Source organism: Nycticebus coucang, chromosome 6 (genome assembly GCF_027406575.1).
Source record: "Nycticebus coucang isolate mNycCou1 chromosome 6, mNycCou1.pri, whole genome shotgun sequence".
NCBI lineage: Eukaryota > Metazoa > Chordata > Mammalia > Primates > Lorisidae > Nycticebus > Nycticebus coucang.
Window position 1 is genome coordinate 65,110,016 of NC_069785.1, and position 18,843 is coordinate 65,128,858.

General features: G+C 46.1%; 1 protein-coding gene across 1 annotated transcript in view; it reads left to right on the forward strand.

Moving 5' to 3' along the window:
* TLN2 (talin 2) overlaps positions 1 to 18,843 on the forward strand; it is a 453,366-nt gene that overhangs the window by 364,748 nt on the left and 69,775 nt on the right. The window contains exons 34-41 of the mRNA XM_053594602.1: positions 144 to 233; positions 2,003 to 2,125; positions 3,414 to 3,557; positions 5,017 to 5,178; positions 10,855 to 10,995; positions 11,421 to 11,602; positions 13,046 to 13,178; positions 15,755 to 15,856. Coding sequence (XP_053450577.1) covers positions 144 to 233; positions 2,003 to 2,125; positions 3,414 to 3,557; positions 5,017 to 5,178; positions 10,855 to 10,995; positions 11,421 to 11,602; positions 13,046 to 13,178; positions 15,755 to 15,856 — 1,077 coding nt within the window. The remainder of the gene's footprint in view (positions 1 to 143; positions 234 to 2,002; positions 2,126 to 3,413; positions 3,558 to 5,016; positions 5,179 to 10,854; positions 10,996 to 11,420; positions 11,603 to 13,045; positions 13,179 to 15,754; positions 15,857 to 18,843) is intronic.

The following is an 18,843-nucleotide window of genomic DNA, read 5'->3' on the forward strand; positions in this document are numbered from 1 at the left end:
CTTGTGAAGAATCTGACAAGTGATCCAATGAGTGATTGTGACCAGAGTGTTGTCTGTGGAGGGGAAGCTGATAGTCAGTATTTTGTGTTGAATTTCTCTTGTTCTGTGACACTGGCTTTTTAAGTTGTGTTCTCCTCCTGTAGACTGTCAAGGGGATGCTGGACAACCCTAATGAACCTGTCAGTGACCTCTCTTACTTTGACTGCATTGAGAGTGTGATGGAAAACTCCAAGGTAAGCTGGCGTGTGGTCCCTCAGAGTGGGCAGTGCTCCGTGCAGGGAGGCATGTGCACGCGCTTTCTGAACACCCGCCTGGCTGAGCCCTTTGCTCAGCAGCTTCTCAAACTTGAGGGTTGTTAAGAATCACCTGGAGGTTTATGCAACACGGATTGCTGGGGCCCTCCCCAGGCTTCTGAGTCTGCAGATGAGATGAGGCTGATACTCTGCTTTTCTAATAGGCTCCAGGGCTGGTCCTTATGGCCTGGGAATAACCACTGCTTATGTCGTATCACAGATGGGTCTTAATGTGAATCAATTCACGTATATTCTACATCTGGGGCTGAACTGCTATAGGAAATCCTTCAGTGGCCCTGAATTACATAGGGTCCTCTGCTGGGTGCTTTCTGCCTTCCATCTCTGTCTTCTCAAGGGGAATGGAAATAGTTTCCTTGGGGAGTAAAAGGGGGCAAAGTGAAAAAATCTAAGATAATGTAATAGCTTATTATGCCTTACCTCCCCCATCTTAAATACACTCGACCAAATCTTATTCCTTAGTATTTAATTTGATGGGGGTGACAATGAAAGAAAAAAAGTTTTCTTAAGGGAATAATAATGGGGACAAAAAGCTGTTGAAACTCTGATCTGTGGTGATTGTACCAGTGTCTTATGAGAATGCCTCAGAATCAAAAGGTGAAATTGAGATGTGAGGGCAGTGACCAGGTGCCGAGCTGTTGCAGTCCGGCTCTGTACCTATACAGATTGGCTTTGGGGAAACATCTGTTTTGGGTGATGTCAGAAGGTCTCAGTGCGTGTTGGGCTAAGACTAGAATTTCCTCTGTCCAGCATCATTTATGGAATTACAGATTGTCTAAAGGGAAGGTGTGTACATTTTACATGCTTGGATTAAAGAGGAATGTGGGATTAGGAGAAAGGGGAAAATATTCTGCATAAAAAGTCCTACAGCTTCTTTGCAAGTCCTTCTGTAAACTGGATTATTTTGTATATCTAAGAAATTTGATGTTTTCCCCATCTATGATAACTTAATCAACCAGTGCAGAGCTCTGTGTTGGTTCTAGTCTTGGCAACACTGTAGTCTCTCCACAAAGGATTGAACATCCTTCAGTGCCATCACCTGTGACCCTGGAAGACAAGTCCTTCTGGTACCTGATGTACCTATGAGACAGAGCACCAGATTGGCAGTGGGTACCCTACCTGTGCCCACGTGACCTTCTATTTGACCTTGACCTCTTCAGGTTGAATTCTAAACACTGAAGTCCTTTTCAGCAGTGATTATAAAAATCTCTGAGGAAAGATATACTAGTGATTTTCAAAATAAGGCAAAGTGTTTGTTTAGGAAACATACTTATCAAAGATATGTTTAAATTTATTACCTATAAGTAAACAAATGATACCTGCAAGGGTCCATCACCTCACTTACAGCTCAGTGGATGTGATCTTTATATTCTGAGAACTCTAGTTCTCAGTTTAGACCATCCCCACCCCATGGGATGCCTTAAATATACTCTACTGTCTGTGTGTGTTAACTGTATCACCTTGGGTGCAGATAACTTTGGGGCGAAAGGCTCATACTTTCATTGTTTATTTCTCTTTATGAACATAAATGGTGCAATTTTCTCAAGCCTCTGCTTAATGCAAATAAGGAGAAAATGGCACATAGTATAAATAAGGGGTCTTGAATGTTAAAGTTGGAAGTATAGCCTCCTTTACCCCCTCATTTTGAAGCAATGCTGGATAGAAAATATCGCTGGCTGTGTGTTTGATAGGTTCTGGGTGAGTCGATGGCAGGGATTTCGCAGAACGCCAAGACCGGGGACCTCCCTGCCTTTGGAGAATGTGTGGGAGTTGCATCCAAGGCCCTCTGTGGACTGACGGAGGCTGCAGCTCAGGTAAAAGGCTTGTGCTCTGTGCCAGATCCCTGGGGGAGGCACAGGGGAGCCCCAGATTCACCTCTTTCTCCGAGCACCACTGTAGAAACCGTTGACAAGACAGCGGCTCCTGTGCTGATGCAGGCATTTAGACCCACTATGGGCCAGTTGCCCCCAGGAGAGAGCAGTGGTGGGCCAGGCTAAGGAGGGCAGTGAGACTCACTGCAAACTGCAGACTCAGCAGGCAGGCTCAGAGGCCAACTTTTTTTTTTTTTTTTTTTTGGTGGTGGTGGTGGTTGTTATTATTTTTGAGGTCATTATTATAAGTGAGTTGTTTCAGGTAGAAAAAATAAGCACGAAATCATTTAAATTTTCTGAGGCTTTAGAATTGCAAAAACGTTAGTCACACTCATTTTAGGATCGGAGAAAGATAATATTAGACGCCACCATACAGAGACATGACAGGGCACGTTCCTTGCCCTTCTTTGACTATCCTGTGCGTTTCTAACGCACACATCAGCATTTACCTTGAAGGATTTGTCATTTGATGATTATTTGGAACTTAGAAGGTTTTACTGAACCAAAGAGAAACATTCTTAGTTTGGGGGATGAAATTCTCTTCCTTCACATCTCAGGGGAAATGAATGAACGTTACAATTCCTGCTCATGGGTTTATTTTTTCCCAGTTATTTGGCTGCCACATCCAAAGGGAAGCCAAAGAGAAGACCTTCCCATTAAAGCCTCTTGTCCTCGTGGGGACCAAACACTTTCTTTTCTTTGGTTTTCTGAGCCAAAATTGGTACTGAATTACCAAGTTAAGACTTTTTCTGCTATTGCAAGTACTGCCCTAAATAATAAGGACCCAGTAAGCTCTGAGATGAGAAACTCTCAGGTAGGGCAGGCTCCAGAGCCGGCTGACTCAGCAGGTCCACACCATGAGTTCGCACTCACTGTTATCTGTCCCTTCTGTCTGCCAGCTAAACAGTCAGGCTCATGCTGGGGCTGGACAGCCTCATGGTCATAAGATGGCTGCCAGAGCAATCAGGGCTGTGCCATCCTTGTCTAAGCCCCAGAAAAGTGCTTCTTGAGGCTCTCTTAAGAATAAGGAGACTTTGTTCCCTGGAGCCTGCAGCAAACCCTGCTGGCAGGTCAAGTTGGCACAAGCCTGTCTCCCAGTCATTGGGGAAAGGGATGAGATTACCCCGACCAGATTACACTAAGGAGTGTCTGAACCTAACTGCTGCTTGTACAGTGGTGACTGTCATCCCCCACAGATGGACTGAGCTGTGGCTTTTCTCCTCCTTTCCAGACTGCATACCTGGTCGGCATCTCTGATCCAAACAGCCAGGCAGGCCACCAGGGCCTAGTGGACCCCATCCAGTTTGCCAGGGCTAACCAGGCAATCCAGATGGCATGCCAGAACCTAGTGGACCCTGGCAGCAGCCCATCACAGGTAAGCACGGGGGAGGAGGTGAGGTATGTGAGTCCTTCAGAGCCTCGAGGTCAGTTGTAGGAGAGTGTGAGAAATTAGGAAAGAATCTTCTTCTTTTAGAGCTCGCAAAGCCAGCAAAATGCAGCACTGCAGCTTATGACTGGGTGAGGGTATTGCAAAATAGGGTGAAAATGGACACTTCTAGGTACTTTGAGATGGGGTGCTGAAGGGCAGTAGAAATGAGGTGATCAGTGACATTTATGAGGAATCTTCAATCACTCCAAGGGGTGTACACTGAAGGCTCACTGTGCTTAGCCCTGCGGTGTCAACATGTCTGAGACTGGGTCTGTCACCCCTCTGGCTCTTAGACCGTGGAGCAAAGTTTGGAAAATGCAATCATCAGGGTCTGATGACAATGCCAGGAATATACAAAAGGAGGTGCTATGAATTTTCTTGAGGGGGGTGTCAGGGACTACTTCATAGAGATGACAGCAACTATGCCAGGCCTCAACATTGAACTGGAATCTCCAGCACAGAAAGGAGCCAGAGAGATGTTTGTAGAATGGACAGTACATGTGATGTTCTGTGACACTTCACATACCCGAGTGGCACTGGTCACTTACTACAGCAGTGGGTACTGAAAGGAGGAGAAGGGGCTGACTTGGGGTGGCAGGGGCAGACTTGTAAGTGACACAGTCACTGTGAACCTTGCGTCCTAAAACAGGCCCGAGAGCTGCTGTGTCAGTGTACCTGAGATTCCTGACCTGTCCAGGAAGGCCACAAGGGTGTTCACAGCACCAGCAAATTAGAGCAGAGGGATTCGTGGGGGGGAGGTGGATTAATTGAAGGGGTTGATGGAGCTGGAGATTCCTGAGCCGCACCCTTCAGGAAGGTGCCCACAGCCCCCCTACAGATGAGGACGCAGCTGTCGTGCTCCGATGTTCATTTTACTCACGTAGACCTGGTCTCTCCACTTTGGCAGCCAGCATGTGCCTGTAGCTGCTAAGCATTTGAAATGTAGCTAGTACACATTGTGATGGACTGGATATGTAAAAACCACACTGGATTTCAAAGACTTGGTTTGAAAAAAAGATTGTAGTAATAGTTACTTTTAAATTGATTATATGATGAATTACTTTGGATATACGGAGTCAAACGGAATATGTAATTTCTCTTTTTATCCACTCATTTCGAGGTGACTATAAGAAAACTTACAAGTCTGACCTCCTATGTTGGGGTTCCCAGGGCCAACTGACTGCATCCCCTTGAGGGCTATCGGGGGTGCAGCTCATTCCCACCATTACGTCAGCACCTCCTTTCCCATTCTTTAATTCTCTCTTGCTCAATATTTCTTGCTCTCTCCTTTCTTGGAGTGACTTTGGGGGTGGCATTATATAGGCTGTGGCCATGTGAACTAAAGAGGAATCCAGGGCTGGGGACCAGGGCGGAACCCCTGTGCACTTACCTCCATGCTTTGTAGGTCCTGTCCGCTGCCACCATTGTCGCCAAGCATACCTCGGCCTTGTGCAATGCCTGCCGCATTGCCTCATCCAAGACAGCCAACCCAGTGGCTAAGAGGCACTTTGTCCAGTCTGCCAAAGAAGTCGCCAACAGCACTGCCAACCTGGTGAAGACCATCAAGGTAGGTCGCTGGACTGCAGGCCTTATTAGTCCCTGTAACTCCTGTTGCTCCAAAGAGGGACAGTATTTAAGCTCTGCTGTCCAGGGCTTCTGTCTAGTGAAGTTTAACTTCTACATTTATTGTTATGATTTATGTCATGGAAGGGGAGTCCCTTAATAATAGAAACATTTATCATGAAAAACCCAGCAGTCTTAGTCTGTACTAGCTTTCTAGGTGGTGTGGAGAGGGTCCCCAGATTCTGTCCCAGAGCTTAGGGACAGAAATCTGGTTGGAAGAGATTGGTTATGGGGCCTCTCTTGGCACTTTGCTTGAGTAGCAACCAAACTGTTTTGCTTCAATTGTCTGTTTCCTTGGGGTGGTTCTGAGTGGGCTGGTAGAGAGGGCTTTGCCCTTGTTGGTAGATGTATCTGGACTGAGCAAGTAGACAGAGGGAAGAGGGAATGGGAAATTATAGAAAAATTGCTTTAAAGAAATCACTTTCATGTCTCCTGTGATATTCTGTTTATAGCTGTTTAAAAACTGTAAATAGAATGGAGAGTCAACTTTTAAAAACAGAGCATTCCTTGTTCATTAGAAGTTCATCTTTGTGTTAAAGTCCACGGGCATGGGTGGGGGCAAGGTTCGCTTGCAAGGAAGGAAATGAAGTGGCTGAGCTGTTGCCCTTGGAGGTGAGCGCTGAGGCCACAAACAGTCTGCCCTCAGCGGGGACCCAGCAGGTAACAGGCCGCTGACCTTGTGGGAAAACAGCTTCAGGCTGGACAGCAGACCACAGGCAAAAACCCCAGCATCATCTTCTCCAACATCCAGCCTTCAAAGGAGCGTTGACATGGAGGCAAGGTACCATTCTGGGCAAACGTGCTGAAGGGAAAAGCATTGGCAGCGCTAAGACTTTTGATTTAAGGGTTTTCAGGTTTGTTCTGAAGGTAGCAGGATTTGCTTTGTTGCTGGGACAACTCCTAAAGTAACAGGAGGTTTTCCAGTTTTCTCCAGAGGATAGAACACGAGGCACATCATTGTCCTTGTCACAGCAGCCCGCAGTGGTGAGCCAAGCAGAGGCAGAAGGCAAAAACATGAGCCCAGGAGCAGTTGGGAAGCTGGCTGGAGAGAGCACGGGGCACTTCACCCCAGTCAGCAGTTTCTTAACTGTTTAAACAAAGAATCTTTTAAAAAACGAACAAACAGAAAAGAACCCCACCTATTTGAAGGCAGTAATAAGCTAGGTTGAAAATGAATTCAGTAAATTATAGCCAGTTCCCATATGCCCCGGGATCCTTGTGGCAGCTCACCTCAGTTACCATCAGAGTTCGGGGCATTAGCAATCAACAAAGCCTGCTTTTTTAAATGTTTATTTTTATGCTTTGTGTATCTGACTCACTCAGGCTACATGACCACCCTGTGCTTACCCGCATTTCCCACATGGGAAAATGAGGCACAAAGAAGTGAAGTAACTTTCCCAAGGTGACCCAGTCAGTATATGGTGGGTCAGAATTCAAACCCAGGCCCCAGAGCCCTGCTCCCAGCCCTGGCGTGCTGTTCAGCTCTTTGGGATGCAGAAAGCGATGTAGTTGACAGCACTGACATCATCGGTTGCCACGCAATTAACGTACCTCGGTTAAAGTCAATCTTTTCTGATCATTAGAAAACAGATTATACTTAGAGGGCCCAAAAGCAGAAGCAAAGGAAAGAACTCTTTCTTTATTCTATAGACGTCCCCAGAGCCCTTTCTTTTTCTGCCTCCTCCTTGGTTTTAAATCCTGACCTATCTCTATATAAAGCTTCTCTGTTAAGATCTTGTGTTCTTTTCAGCTCCTCCTCAGTGTCAAACCCCCTTTGCTAGTCTCTGCAGCAAACATAAGCTCCTGTGATGGCCTAAAAGTAGAAACAACAGAGGAGGAATGTGGAGGTGTTGTGATGTGGAGGAGGGAAAGGCCTCTGACTCCAGGGAGCACCCTGGGAACCAGGAGCCATGCAGAGGGAGAGAAGTGGGCATATGATCCCTCAACACTTTGTTTTTCAGTTCCCACTGCATGGTAGAGTTTGCTGGGGAGAGATGAGCTTCGGTTTTTTTAATTTACTAACAGGAAGATGGTAAAGGTGATTTTGCTGTAGCACGTGGTACTAGACGCTGAATAGATTTCCTGTTTGAAGGGATGGTTGAGTATTCTGTCAAACAGCAAAACAAACGAATATTTAATTCCCTAAGTGTTTAAGACAGCTGCCCTCCTAGCGGCCTTTCCCTCTTTTGTGCCTCTTGGTGCTGTTTTTTAACTGTGTTAGGCCAACCCTAACCCAGCTGCTACACCCTTTTAGTGGTGAAGGAGGGAGGGGTGCAGATTACCTCCTGGTGACTTATCAACACTCATGTAGAATGTGTGCACACCGGATCTCAGAGCCCTACTGATGGCATTCTTTAGAATCCCAAAGCCCAGCTCCCCAGAACCCACCTCTGTATCCATACCGCCTGCCAGGCATTGCTGTGAATGCCAGGCGGGGTAGGGGGACACCCACCCCAACCACGGCTGCCAGTACCATCGCTGGCTTTTCTGTCCTCAGGCAGTGCATTACCTAGTCTTGAATCAGATGTGTGGAATGGAATGTTATTTTAAATGTGTAGTCACTCAGGTTTGGGTGCCAAGTAGAAATTATGCAACACCAGCGTTTGTTTGCCTGAGAAGTTGAAGTTTGGCCTTGCCCCTCGCAGCGCAGTTAAAACCCAGGCTTTTGCCTTTGAGTCCTTCCAGTGTGTGCCACAGACACCCGATCCAGCTCTCTTTAATCGAATTTGACTTGGCTGTAAGTATGTTTTCTTGGTCAGCCTTATGTTTGGGTTGGTAAAGTTGGTTTCTTCAGAAGGGAAAGGGGGGAAAAAAAAACCTCTGGCTTTTTGCTCCTTGTTCTTGTTGCCTTTTGTCTAAGGCCAGTAGGGCAGAAGGGAGCCAGGAGTCTTGGGTTCTGGTGCAGTGCGAGGCATGCCAGTAAGTAGCAGGCGACTTGGGCTCCTGTCACTTTCCGAGTGCTTGTTTTTTATCATCTGGAAAATTGGAGGTTTAGGACTGAATTATCTTTAGGGTGCCTTCTAACCCCCAGAGTCCATATTAATCTTTCATTTTGTGCATACAGAGAAGTTGTTTCTCCCAGATCTCTGTTACATTTTGTTAAGGGAGAACACTCAGGGGTTGGGAGTGCCCTGGTCTTTGAGGGGCCTAGACTTGCAGCTAAATAAATTTACCCTTCTATCATTGTGGCTGGTGTCCTGGACCATATGTGGCATGGAAACTCTCATGCCTGCCTGAAATGCCACCCTTGGGCAGCTTTGAGTATTTGGCAGACCTGAGTGGCTCAGCCTTACCCCGTGGAAGCAGAATTCAGAATTGAAGTAGTATCCACACAAACCACACTTTCTGATGTCAAATGCCTTTTTTTTTTTTGGAGGAAATAACTTTTCCTTTTTGAGAGTGAAAAAAAGTGTGATTGATGGAGTTTGACATTCTAGTCTTTGTTATTCAAGGCCCTGTCCTTGAATAGCACTGGGCTCTGTGATATCTCATTTTCAGCCTTATGCTAAAAAAACACAAACAAAACCCTTTCTGTGCCCTAATGGTGCAGTAGTGAAACTGCCATTCCTTGAGATTCACCTTGAGTAGTCATCTTTTCAGCTTGAATAAGTTCAACCGAGGCTGGTGGCTTGGTCAGATACCTATTTCCCTAAAAGCCTGGGTGGTTTGTGGGAGTAGAAAAGGGGAAGGCAAAAATAAGATGTAGGAAGCAGGAAGGGTAAGGAGCAGCCAGAGACAGCTCAGCATCTCCCACTGGGCTGGCAGCTGCGTCTTCCTAGCTGTGGGGGGATGACTACCAGAGGCCACACAGCTGGTGGGGTTGGGGCCAGAATTCCTTTGACTCCAGAGTCCACTCTTGAAATCAGCTTTCTTTGCTTGTTCGCCTGTGCTGAGGCTACTTGTGTCAGGCTCCTGGTAGCTGGTGTTCACCCCACCTCCCACTGATATCCCACTGATAATCCCAGATTACTCTGAAGTCTGGTAGATCCCGACCTCCAGAAGTCTGCAGTGTTAACAGTGCAGCAAGACCAGCATGCCAGCAGTATAAATCAGTGCTGGCCCAGTGCATTAAGGGGCAGTTAGAAATAAGGCCATGTGTGAGAGCAAGAAGTAGCAGGCACTCGGGGTTTCCTTTGAACCTGGAAGAGTATCAGAATGCTGCGGGGAGGGGAGGGTCAGTGCCTGTCTGGTGGGGGAGGGCGTGTGCCGAGGTGAGCCAGGCACCATATCTGCGAGTAAATTAGCTGGGCCCATGGGAATTCCTCTGGAAATATTAGCTTCGTGGACGTGTAATTATTATCCCAAGCTGCCAAGGCTTGATTGGAATGTAGTTGTTATTCAGAAATCGCCTTCATACCGACAATGGTGCCTGCTGCCTCTGGCCTTATTGAAAAACAGAAACACTCCCATCTCGGATCCCATTCATTTTGTAATACCAGGACCCCTAGTTTTCTTCTTAATTGCCTAAATTGGCTTTATATATTGCTCATAAGGGTTAAATTAAAAGTTTAATTGATCATTTAATGAGGAAATTTACATTCTTCTGCAAACATCACTGCCTTCTCAAATGTAGCCTTCCTCCCCCCTCCCCCCAACGTGAGGCAGAAATGCTGTCCCTGGGTCACAGGCTATAGGTTCTTTAGAAGGTGCAGTCCAGGGTTGGGGAACCTCGAATCCCAGTGTTAACCCTTTGTGAGGCAGTCTGGCATGGGTCACAAGCCACATTCCTGGATTCTTAACCATCCAGGCCATTAATCAGCAGTGAGACTGATCACTTAATGCCATTGTATTATTTGCTGCTAATTTTTTTTTTTAATTTGGGAGGGAATAGATGAGGAGCAGTGGTAGGAAGATGGTTCTGGGTGCCAATGACATGCCATTTCTTAATGTGGCTATAGTTACCCAGTCTCACCTGCTCCAGAGAGTGTCCTGGCTTCTGACACCCTAGATCAGTTCCTCTTGGTTTTGTACTTTGCACAAATAGAATTGTACCACAAGTACCCTTTCTTTGGCCTCTTTAATTAAATACCCATTATGTTTGCGAGATTTGTCCGTATGGTGGAGGGAGTTCTAGTGGACTTCCGGGGACTCCATCATGTTCATTTGGAAGTGGAATCATTCCAGCTCTGCCCCCATCAGTCAGAGCTGATTTAGGGACATCCAGGTAAGACTTAGACAAAGTTCAGAGTGCCCCACAATCTTAAAGTATTTTTTTTTGGGGGGGAGGGAACAGATTTAATTCCAATGAAAATGGGGAAGAGGAACCCAAGGATTATACTCTCCAAAGTGGGGAAGCATGGTTTAGCTGCCAGGTTGGGCATTGCAGCCCACAAGGAGTGGGTGAGGGATAGGACAGCGTGTGACCCTGCGTCTCTGCTTTGTGTAAAGCAGGAAGTCAACTAACCATGCGGTCAACTGTCTTGCAAGCTCCATGCTCAGCTTTACTTCTTATGGTTGGTAACTAGGCCCTCTCTCTCCAGTCTTTCCTTTCTTATTGTTTAAGTCACCTGACATTTTCAGCATTCCCATTGAACTCCCTCTTTTCGCCAGCACTCTGAGCACTGTGGTTTGGGAATAGTGTGTGCTGTTCAATCGGGTAACGTCCGTTTTCTCCCGTCAGGCCCTGGATGGGGATTTCTCTGAAGACAACCGCAATAAGTGTCGCATTGCCACCGCGCCCCTGATTGAAGCCGTGGAGAACCTGACAGCATTTGCATCAAACCCTGAGTTTGTCAGCATTCCCGCCCAGATCAGCTCCGAGGTGGGCAGGTTTGCAGCAAAGATAATACTGGGGTCTTTGGCTAATTTTGTGTGGCATTGGAGGAGTGTGAAAAGTTAAATTTCCAAAAGCACTGCCTCTGTCAGTATGTAGGGTACTGTTGCTGTTACCAGTGATGTTACATGCACTGAGTTAATGAAATTCAGTGGCTACACACCTCTTGAAAGATATCTTATATCTGGAAGACAATCTGTCTGCATAGATTTGGGCCTGATTGTTTCATGAGATGCATCACACTCAATAGATGCTATTAAAGGAGCAAACACAGACTCAGTTTCCCACTAGCCCTCTGTCTCCTTCCATAGGGCAGAGGTGGTAACTTCGTAAAGAACAGGACCTTCCAGGGCCCACCTTATTCACTCCCATCTGCACACCCTGACCTTGATCCCTCTGCTGTTTGGTCTCAGGGCTCCCAGGCGCAGGAACCAATCCTGGTCTCAGCCAAGACCATGCTGGAGAGCTCATCATACCTCATTCGCACTGCTCGCTCTCTGGCCATCAACCCTAAAGATCCGCCCACCTGGTCTGTGCTGGCCGGACATTCCCATACTGTGTCTGACTCCATCAAGAGTCTCATCACATCTATCAGGTCAGTTTCCCTTCTGGAGATTGGTACCAGCGTGTATCTGAACAGGGCAGGAGGAGAAAAAGCCCGCTAGGCTTTTTACTTGATAGTGATATTGTTCATCGTTGCCCTCTTTTTGTTTATCTCTTCAGAACCAACATTACCTGTTACAATGACAATAGCCAACATAAACACTTATGGTATACCAGACATTGGTTTTTGTTGTTGTTGTTGTTGTTTTTTTTTTTTTTTTTTTTTTTGAGACAGTCTCACTTTGTCACCCTGGGTAGAGCGCTGTGGCTCTCTACCACAGTTCACAGCAACCTCAAACTCTTGTGGTTAAGTGATTCTCTTGCCTCAGCCTCCCAAGTAGCTGGGACTACAGGCACCCACCACAACGCCCAGCTATTTTCAGAGATGAGGTCTCGCTCTGGCTCAGGCTGGTCTTGAATCTATGAGCTCAGGCAATCCACTGGTCTCCGCCTCCCAGAGTGCTAGGATTATAGGGGTGAGCCACTGTGCCCGGCCCCCAGACGTTGTTCTGAGCACTTTACTTATATACTTTATATGATCATCACAACAGTCTTCTAACGTAGATACTGCCCTTGCTTCCATTGCACTAATGAAAAAATATTGGCAGAAAGGATTTAAGTAACATTTCCAAGGTTACCCCTAGGCACAGTGGCTCTAGTTGCAGTCTTTCTAATTATTGTTCCACATTGAACCTGGGACTTAGGCAAAGAGCACCATTGTCTATTTGACAAGATTTGGCATGACCTTTAGTGTGTTAATAAGACAGACTATTCTAGGCCCGTAGTAACTGGGCAATTCTAACTTCCTTAGTGATATGATCATAGGAGCCTGAAAAAACATCCCTGAGTAGATACAACATTTCTGAAGTTGACCAAAGTTAATATCCCACAATATGAAATGCATCTCTTTCCTTAGTTATATTTTGCCTCCCAGTTGCTCTTGAAGCTCAGAACCGCAGTTAGCTTTCTTTCATAATGCCCTGCAAAGAAAAACCCACTGTATATTCTAATTCCTACTATAGTCCAGGACTTTGTGAGTGGTATACAACATAGAAAACATGGAATGTTTACACTGGAAATAGTTCTGACCATTTTTTTCAAACAAGTCCTATGCTTAAGCCAGAGAATGGAGAACCCAAAGTCCAAATTATTTCCTTTGCAGTCTCCTGGCATTAGCCCACGATGGAAGGGAATGCCATGTCCTTCACCAGAAATAAGAATTCTCTAAAGTATTAAGAGATGCATATTAAGAGTATTCATAAATGCACAGGCTGTGCCTCAAGGCCTTGCCAGCCAAGCATCAGGGATTCCTCCTGAAATGAGGTGATGGAGTGGAGGAGGGGGTAGACAGGGCCTCCTGGCCCACCAAGGCTGGGGCAGCTGGTGGCACCTGAGCCCCATGGATCCTGTGTTTGATGTGCACTGTCCCTTCCAGGGACAAGGCCCCTGGACAGAGGGAATGTGACTACTCCATCGATGGCATCAACAGGTGCATCCGGGACATTGAGCAGGCCTCCCTGGCTGCCGTCAGCCAGAGCCTGGCCACACGGGACGACATCTCAGTGGAGGTAAGCTGGGGCTCGACAGTCTCTGGCAATGTTGAGGGATCCCAGCATCAGGCTTTTCAGGTTGAGAGAGTGGGACCCAAATAGCTCTGATGCTGTTGTGTTACCAATTAGACAACCTGTGCTGTGGAACCAACCTGGGAACTTTTTGAAGAGGGTATAGCGATGCTGAAGAGAAGGATGGCTTGGGGAAGGAATATACATGCTACTGGGGTGGAAAGATCAAATGAACTGGAATGTGGGGAACAATATCAATATCGGGTGATTTAGGGGTAAGATAGGATTATCGTGTTCATTTTTAACACATCAGTAGAGCAGACCTAAGCATGTAAGTTTTGAATGTTTCTCTTTTGTATTTTTATCAATGCAATTTTTGGTGTATGGGCAAATTTAGCAGTAAACTCTAATGCATTTCGTGCATTCAAAGATAAAGGATTCTGTCCTAAGTTATTCACCATCTAGCATTTGAGGAAGCTAGGTTTTCTATTATTAATTTAAAGCCACTTTGCTCTCTCTTGCTGACTTCTTCAGAGTTTAGAATAGAATTTTGTGCTTTTTTCCTTTGGGTGTTTTCTATTACGTGTCCAAAGTCTGTTTCAGACTTCTTCATTGAAAGCAAATGCCTGATGCTCAGAGGTGTGTAAGAAATAGGAGTGGTCTGCTTATTGATGTTTACCTTCCTGCCACTGAATTCATTGACAATGAGCTTCAGGCCCAGAGTTGGTATCCTTCGTTTTTATAAATAGAGCTATCGGTTTCACTCCAGCTTTACCCCCCAATTTTCTCTCTTTTTTTAAAATTTCAGATTAATGGGAGGGTACGGATGATTAGGTTACATTGTTGACATTCATTGATAGAATCCAAGTTGTAGTTGTGCCCCTCCCCCAGGAGGTGTGCCGTAGACCCCTGCCTTGTGCCTGTTAGGTGAGAGCTCAACAATCCCCCTCCCTCTTGCCTCCCTCCCTCCCAACTTGAGTTTAATTGTGTTTTTCTCTTGTGCGGGTGTGTATTTGTTCATCTACTGGTTTCATATTAGTGTTCAGTACATTTCCACCCCCCTCAAATTTCAAAAAAGGAGAGAAGTATATTCTCATCCTGTATAGAATGCTAGAATTATTCTTTGTAACCTGTTATTAAAGTATCTGCATACAGACACGTGCGCAGAGTGTACCTCTTGATGAATTATCACCAGCTGAGCGTGCCGTTAACCAGCTCCCAGATCAAGGGGCAGAGGTGACCAACACCTCCAAAGTGTGACCCTCATGCCCCCCTACTCTTACCATCCCACCCAAAGTATATCCTCCGTGTTCCTCACTAGGAAAAAATTCTTCTCCTTTTACTGCGTGTACTCTTTAGTCATACCATATTTAATTTAATAAACATCCATAATAAATAACATTGCTGGAAGATTACTACCTTCTTGACTATAAGCATATTACAAATGTGAAGATAGTAATTAACCGAATAAAATCCCCTTGGACTTCTTAGAAGTCTCTCTTCACCACTCCCATCTGTCTCTCTTCACCACTCCCACCACTTTTTCCCTTTTTTCCAGGGTTTTGTTTTCAGGTTTGCATGTTAGGCTACTCCTCTCATTGAAGAAAGTGCCCCAAACCTCTAGCCCACATGCACGTTGTTCTGTAGGAAAGTAGGAAAGGCGAGCGTCTGATTTCTGATGAGCAGGACCTCGCCGTGTTGTCAGAGATTGCCTAATTCCGTGCTAGTGAATGTCCAGTGTTCTGATCTGTTAATTCTGAATCTGTCAAGCGAAGCTCCCGTGAATAGTCCCCCAAAGGGATCTGATCTTCCCTGTCACTGGTTAATAATCTCCACCTTTGAATTTCCCAACCCCTCATACTCCTAGAATCATCTAGCTATCTGGCTGTGTCTCCTTACAGCATGATTCAATTCTTCGGGAGTGGAGAGATTAAACCGTCAAACCTGAGAAGAAATGCTTTGAGGGTAGTATTTTTAATATTGCAAGCATACCACAAAATGCAGTGGCCTCGGAGAGTCTGAGCTGGGCTCGGGGCATCGCACTTAGCATTTTCACTAAAATGCATTGTTTGGGAAGCAGCCCTGTTTTCAAAGAGCTTATTTCATTTTTATGTCACTCTCCCTTCTTTAGGAGTTACTAGATCTGAGAACAGGGTGACCCTCATTCTCCTTCCCTATTAGCTGTCTCTCCATTGGGACGAAGTTGCCTTTCCTGCCTGGAAAGTACAGCTGATCAGCATGTCTGGTAATCATGCTGAATGATGGGAAGTTAAGATACTAGTAGCATCCGTTGTCAGAGTTGACACATTGTTAGGAGTGAGGAGCCCGTAGGAAGGGTGTCTCTCAGGCTCACCTCTTTCTCGGGAGCAACTGTAGAGGGGTCCAGCCATGGGGCACCAAGACATCACGGGGAGGGCAGGCAGGGCAGGGAACGGTGGGTTGACGGTGTACACCCCGGCATTTGGATAGACATTTCCTGTGGTCCCCCCTGTCCTTCATATGGACACAGGTGACCTTCATGAATCACTACAGCTCCGCGGGGAACTTTCGTGGTATGAACTTGATAACTCTCTCCTCCTCAGGCCCTCCAGGAGCAGCTGACCTCAGTGGTCCAGGAAATTGGGCACCTTATCGATCCCATTGCCACTGCAGCTCGGGGAGAAGCAGCTCAGCTGGGACATAAGGTAACAGGCGTCAGGAGGATCCTGCTGAGGGCGCGTGTGCGTCCATAAGAGAGAAGATTTGATTGACTTTGTTGGTATCATTCCCTAAAGCCTGTGGGGCCAAGCATTGTGCCCAGGTCCAGTGCTGGTTTCAGTGGCAGGAAATAGCACCGAGCCTCCCTCTGACATCTCCTCCAAAAACGATCACTTCAAAATCTATTTTCACCTAGAATTGAGATGAAAACCACAGTGAAATTTTCCTGGTTGTGGTCAGACTTCAGCTGACTTGGCATTTACAGTCACAAGTTGGTTTTGGCCTTTGCTGAAATAATCCAGAGACTGATACTGACCCTCCTCCCTTGAATTCAGCCACCTTTTCTCCCTGGCTGGCCAGTTGGCCCCTTTCTGGTGTGTTTAAGGACACGTCATTCTTCTGTTATTTTGAAAATAGTGGCTGTTCTGATAAGAGATGAGGCAAAGCAGACCCCACTCTGTACAGCCAAATCCTCCTTAGGCGTCCACTCAGAAGGGCTATTCAGTTGGAGGTTCATAGCTACGTTGTTTGAAGTGTGAATGATGTTTGACCAGAAATTGGGTTTCTAACAACCCTGGGGTTCCTCAGCGTTTTATCAGCATAGCTCTCAGTACTGACGTTCACGTAAAGAAATGCAGTAGCCAAAATCTTCCCTGTTGGTGTCGATTTTAGAAAATCAATATTCTTGCTTTTCCAAATTAAAAAATCGCTTAAGGGCCTCTCCACTGCTGCTAAAGAGGGAAGGGTTTTGAGATTTAAAATAGCCAGTGTCTCTGCCTTTTCAAGTGTACCAAATTTTGTTTTTTATTGAGTTTCTTTATATAGTAATTAGAAAAGGGCTTGCCACCTGAGTGAAGAGGTTTGCGGGAGCAGAGGGTTGGCGTTGGAGGCTAGGGCCACTGCCTATGTGCCCTTTTCAGGGAAACTAAGTTTAGCAGAGAAGCCGAACATTGTTTCTGCAGTTGCTTTTGATGCCATTAGAAATTTTGTAAGAAAATATTTCTGGACATGTTTAGAGGGCAATACTGTCTCTGCAGATATTATGTTAGTGTATAAGACTAATTCCTAAGTGGTTAGCATTAAAAGAAACATAAAACTATATTTATGTCACTTAAAAATGTGCTCTTAGCCCTTAGACTGAAAGAGTCTCTTTCTAAGGGAGAGTTTTGGACACAGGCTACCTGTGGCCTCTGTTCGGAGGGCTGAGTGTTAAAGCCCACCTCATTTCCACGGCTTCCTTATGGTGCTTACAGGGGTGGGGGGTGTCCAAGACAGCACCTGGGAGTGATAAGAGATGCAACTTCTCAGACCCCAACTATGCTGTTTTCTGTGGCTTAAAGCAACAGACATTTATTCTCTCACAGTTTTGGAGCTAGAGTTCAAAAATGAAGGGGCTGGTGGGGGCATGCTCCCTTTGGAGGGTGTGGAGAGGATTCTCTGGAGAATCTGTTCTTTGCCTCTGTGCCCAGCACCCCAGTCTCTGCCTCCGTGATCACATTTTGGGTCTCTTCTTCTGTCTCTGATGTGGGCACTTATCATTGGGCTTAAAGCCCATCCAGATACTCTAGAATGGGGATCTCATTTCAAGATCCTTAACTTAAATACATCTGCAAATACCCTTTTCCCCATGAAGATCACATTCTCAAGTTCAGAGATTCAGCCCACTGTGCCACCCTCGCCCAAGAGAATGACCATCATATGCCAGATACTCAAAATTCTGTACTATTTGAAATTACATGCTAACCCAAGTAAGGATGTTTCCTGTTCTATCACATCTCTCCGTAACAAAAGGTATTAAAGTCCTTGCTAAACTCGCTAAATTCAGGGAGAAGCACAGCCCTCTGAAAACCTGTGCCTATGAGATACAGTAGCAGTAGCTAGCATTTATTGATTGCTAACAATATGGCAGTTATTATGATAAGTTTAATTTTATCCTTCTAACAGTCCTGATGAGCTTGGTGTTATTATTAATCCCCATTTTACAGACGAGGAAACTGAAGTTTAGAATTAGGAAGCAGTTTGCTGAGGACTGAATCGGAGGAGATTCAAACCCACTGGCTCTGAAGCTAGACCTGAATTTCTTCATCACTGAGCCACATGGGCTCCCCGAGGAAGCTGGGCTCTAGTGCAGTTATTACACTTAACTGCTGTCAGCACACAGCAGCCCTTGACGTTTGGCAGTTGCAATGATGAAGTATAAGTTTAAAATGATAACTGTAGTCTAGAAAACTTGTGAGATTCTAATGCACTCAGTATTTCCGCTTCTTCTTTAGTTCATAAAGGTCCCATCCTGTGCCCTGACCCCTGACCGCCCATCAGTGCCCCATTTCATGTGGTGGACACCAATGCCCTTTTGGGGAAAGGGATGAAATCAAAAGAAAATATGTGTGGCTGCTACCTGAGGTCGCCCTGGCTGGGCCTACACAGAGGTGTGTGGCTGAAGCTGAGAGCAGGCTGTGCAGTCCAGGCTATGCTCTTCTCATCAAGGCATGTGCCCTGGTGTTGGGCAAGTGTGCCCAGAGGACCTCTTTAAAATTCACACAAAGGCACCCTAAGGCATGCTCGTGCATTTTGAAACCTATCTGTCCCAGAGGAAAAGTCTGTTTATTGCTGGCTGATAGTCTCATTATTGTCCCTAGCGAAGTTCCCCTGTTTGGACACCCCTTCAGCTTGCCCCAGCCGCCACCACCCTCGTGATCCCCCACCCCTCACTTTGTTTCTGGCCAGGGGCTGCTTTTGGGCAGTGGTCTTCCGCCTACAGCCCCACAGTGCGCACTCTCCTTCCACATGATGGAAAGTTGCTGGCTAAAGGTTTGGACTTAAACACCCTTGATGCGTGTGATCGTGCCACTGTATTTTATATGAATGGGGGTAGATTCTGGTATCTGAAGCAAATACACCAAAATGTTAAAATCTGATATTCTGGGTGCTAGGCATAGGGGAGTTGTATTCTCTTCAGGCTTTAGTTTAAATA